Source organism: Cystoisospora suis (genome assembly GCF_002600585.1).
Source record: "Cystoisospora suis strain Wien I chromosome Unknown contig_7374, whole genome shotgun sequence".
In the NCBI taxonomy this organism is placed as follows: domain Eukaryota; phylum Apicomplexa; class Conoidasida; order Eucoccidiorida; family Sarcocystidae; genus Cystoisospora; species Cystoisospora suis.
In genome coordinates, this window is record NW_027160159.1 from 1 (window position 1) to 1,080 (window position 1,080).

The window sequence follows — 1,080 nt, forward strand, 5'->3', positions numbered from 1 at the left end:
AGACGAAGAAAAGAACATCCACAGAAAGAAAGAAAGAGTGAGAAAGAAAGAAAGAAAGAAAGAGTGAGAAAGAAAGAAAGAAAGAGAGAGAGGGAAAGAAAGAAAGAGAGAGTCCATGAGACAAGTTCTTTCTTTCATTATATCCTTCTCTTGCCGCGCAGATTCCTCTTCGACTTAACGCTCTCTCGGGAGAAGATCAAATTGCGTACACATCCATAGGCACATACACATTCATACAGATCGATATACACAAGTGGTATGAATAGTCATACATCTGTCTATCGATGTAGATGTGTGGCGTGTGTAGGTAGGTAGGTAGCATAAAAATGTGTAGAGAAGTGAAGAAAGAAAAGAACAAGAGATTCGCGAGTGGGAGACAAAGAAGAAGAAGGAGAAAAGCAGAAGAGCAGCAACAGAAAGCGCACATGTCTTTCTAGAAAGAAAGCAGAAAAATAACATTTTTCGAACAAGGGCATTACAGCGAGCGAGTAGAGAGACCCTTCTTCTTCTTCTACTCCTTGTTGAGAACGCTGTCTGCTTCTCTTCACGAGTACAGAGAAGAAGGATATTCGATATGAAAATTTGCGATGAGAGAACCGCATGCAGAAGAAGAAGAAGAAGAAAACGTGGAGAGTGTTTTGTATCTCTAGATGTCTATCATGGAGTACATGGGAAGATTTATGTTGAAGAAAAAAGAGAGAAAGAGAGGACGAACGACGATAGAAAAGAAGAGGCTCGCATTGTCTGAAGGACGAAGAAAAGATACATGCAGATACGCGGAGAGAGAGATATATATAGATAGCTCTTTCGCTAGATAGGTCGAAGATAGACAGAGAGATGAGAAAGGAAAGAAGGAAGAAGAAGAAGCAGACATAAAGAGGAGGAGGAGAAGAAGAAGAAGAGAAAGAGGAGGAGCGACTTGTGTGGCTTACGGCGAGGACAATTTTTTGTTCGTCTCTGTGAATGAGTTCGATTCCCACGTCTCTCGCAAACTGCACTAGGGCAACTTCATCCGGAGACGCCGCTTGGAATGTTATCTAACACACACAGGGAGACAGAGACAGGGACAGAGACATACCA

At 42.1% G+C, this 1,080-nt stretch overlaps 1 protein-coding gene across 1 annotated transcript; it reads right to left on the reverse strand.

Moving 5' to 3' along the window:
• Nucleotides 1–671: 671 nt before the first annotated feature.
• On the reverse strand, nt 672–985 carry CSUI_010415 (uncharacterized protein; the record flags this gene model as incomplete). The annotated part of the gene is made up of 2 exons (XM_068070519.1): nt 672–744; nt 933–985. Coding segments are annotated over 2 exons (126 nt in total), but the record flags the coding sequence as incomplete, so codon positions are not given.
• Nucleotides 986–1,080: the final 95 nt, after the last annotated feature.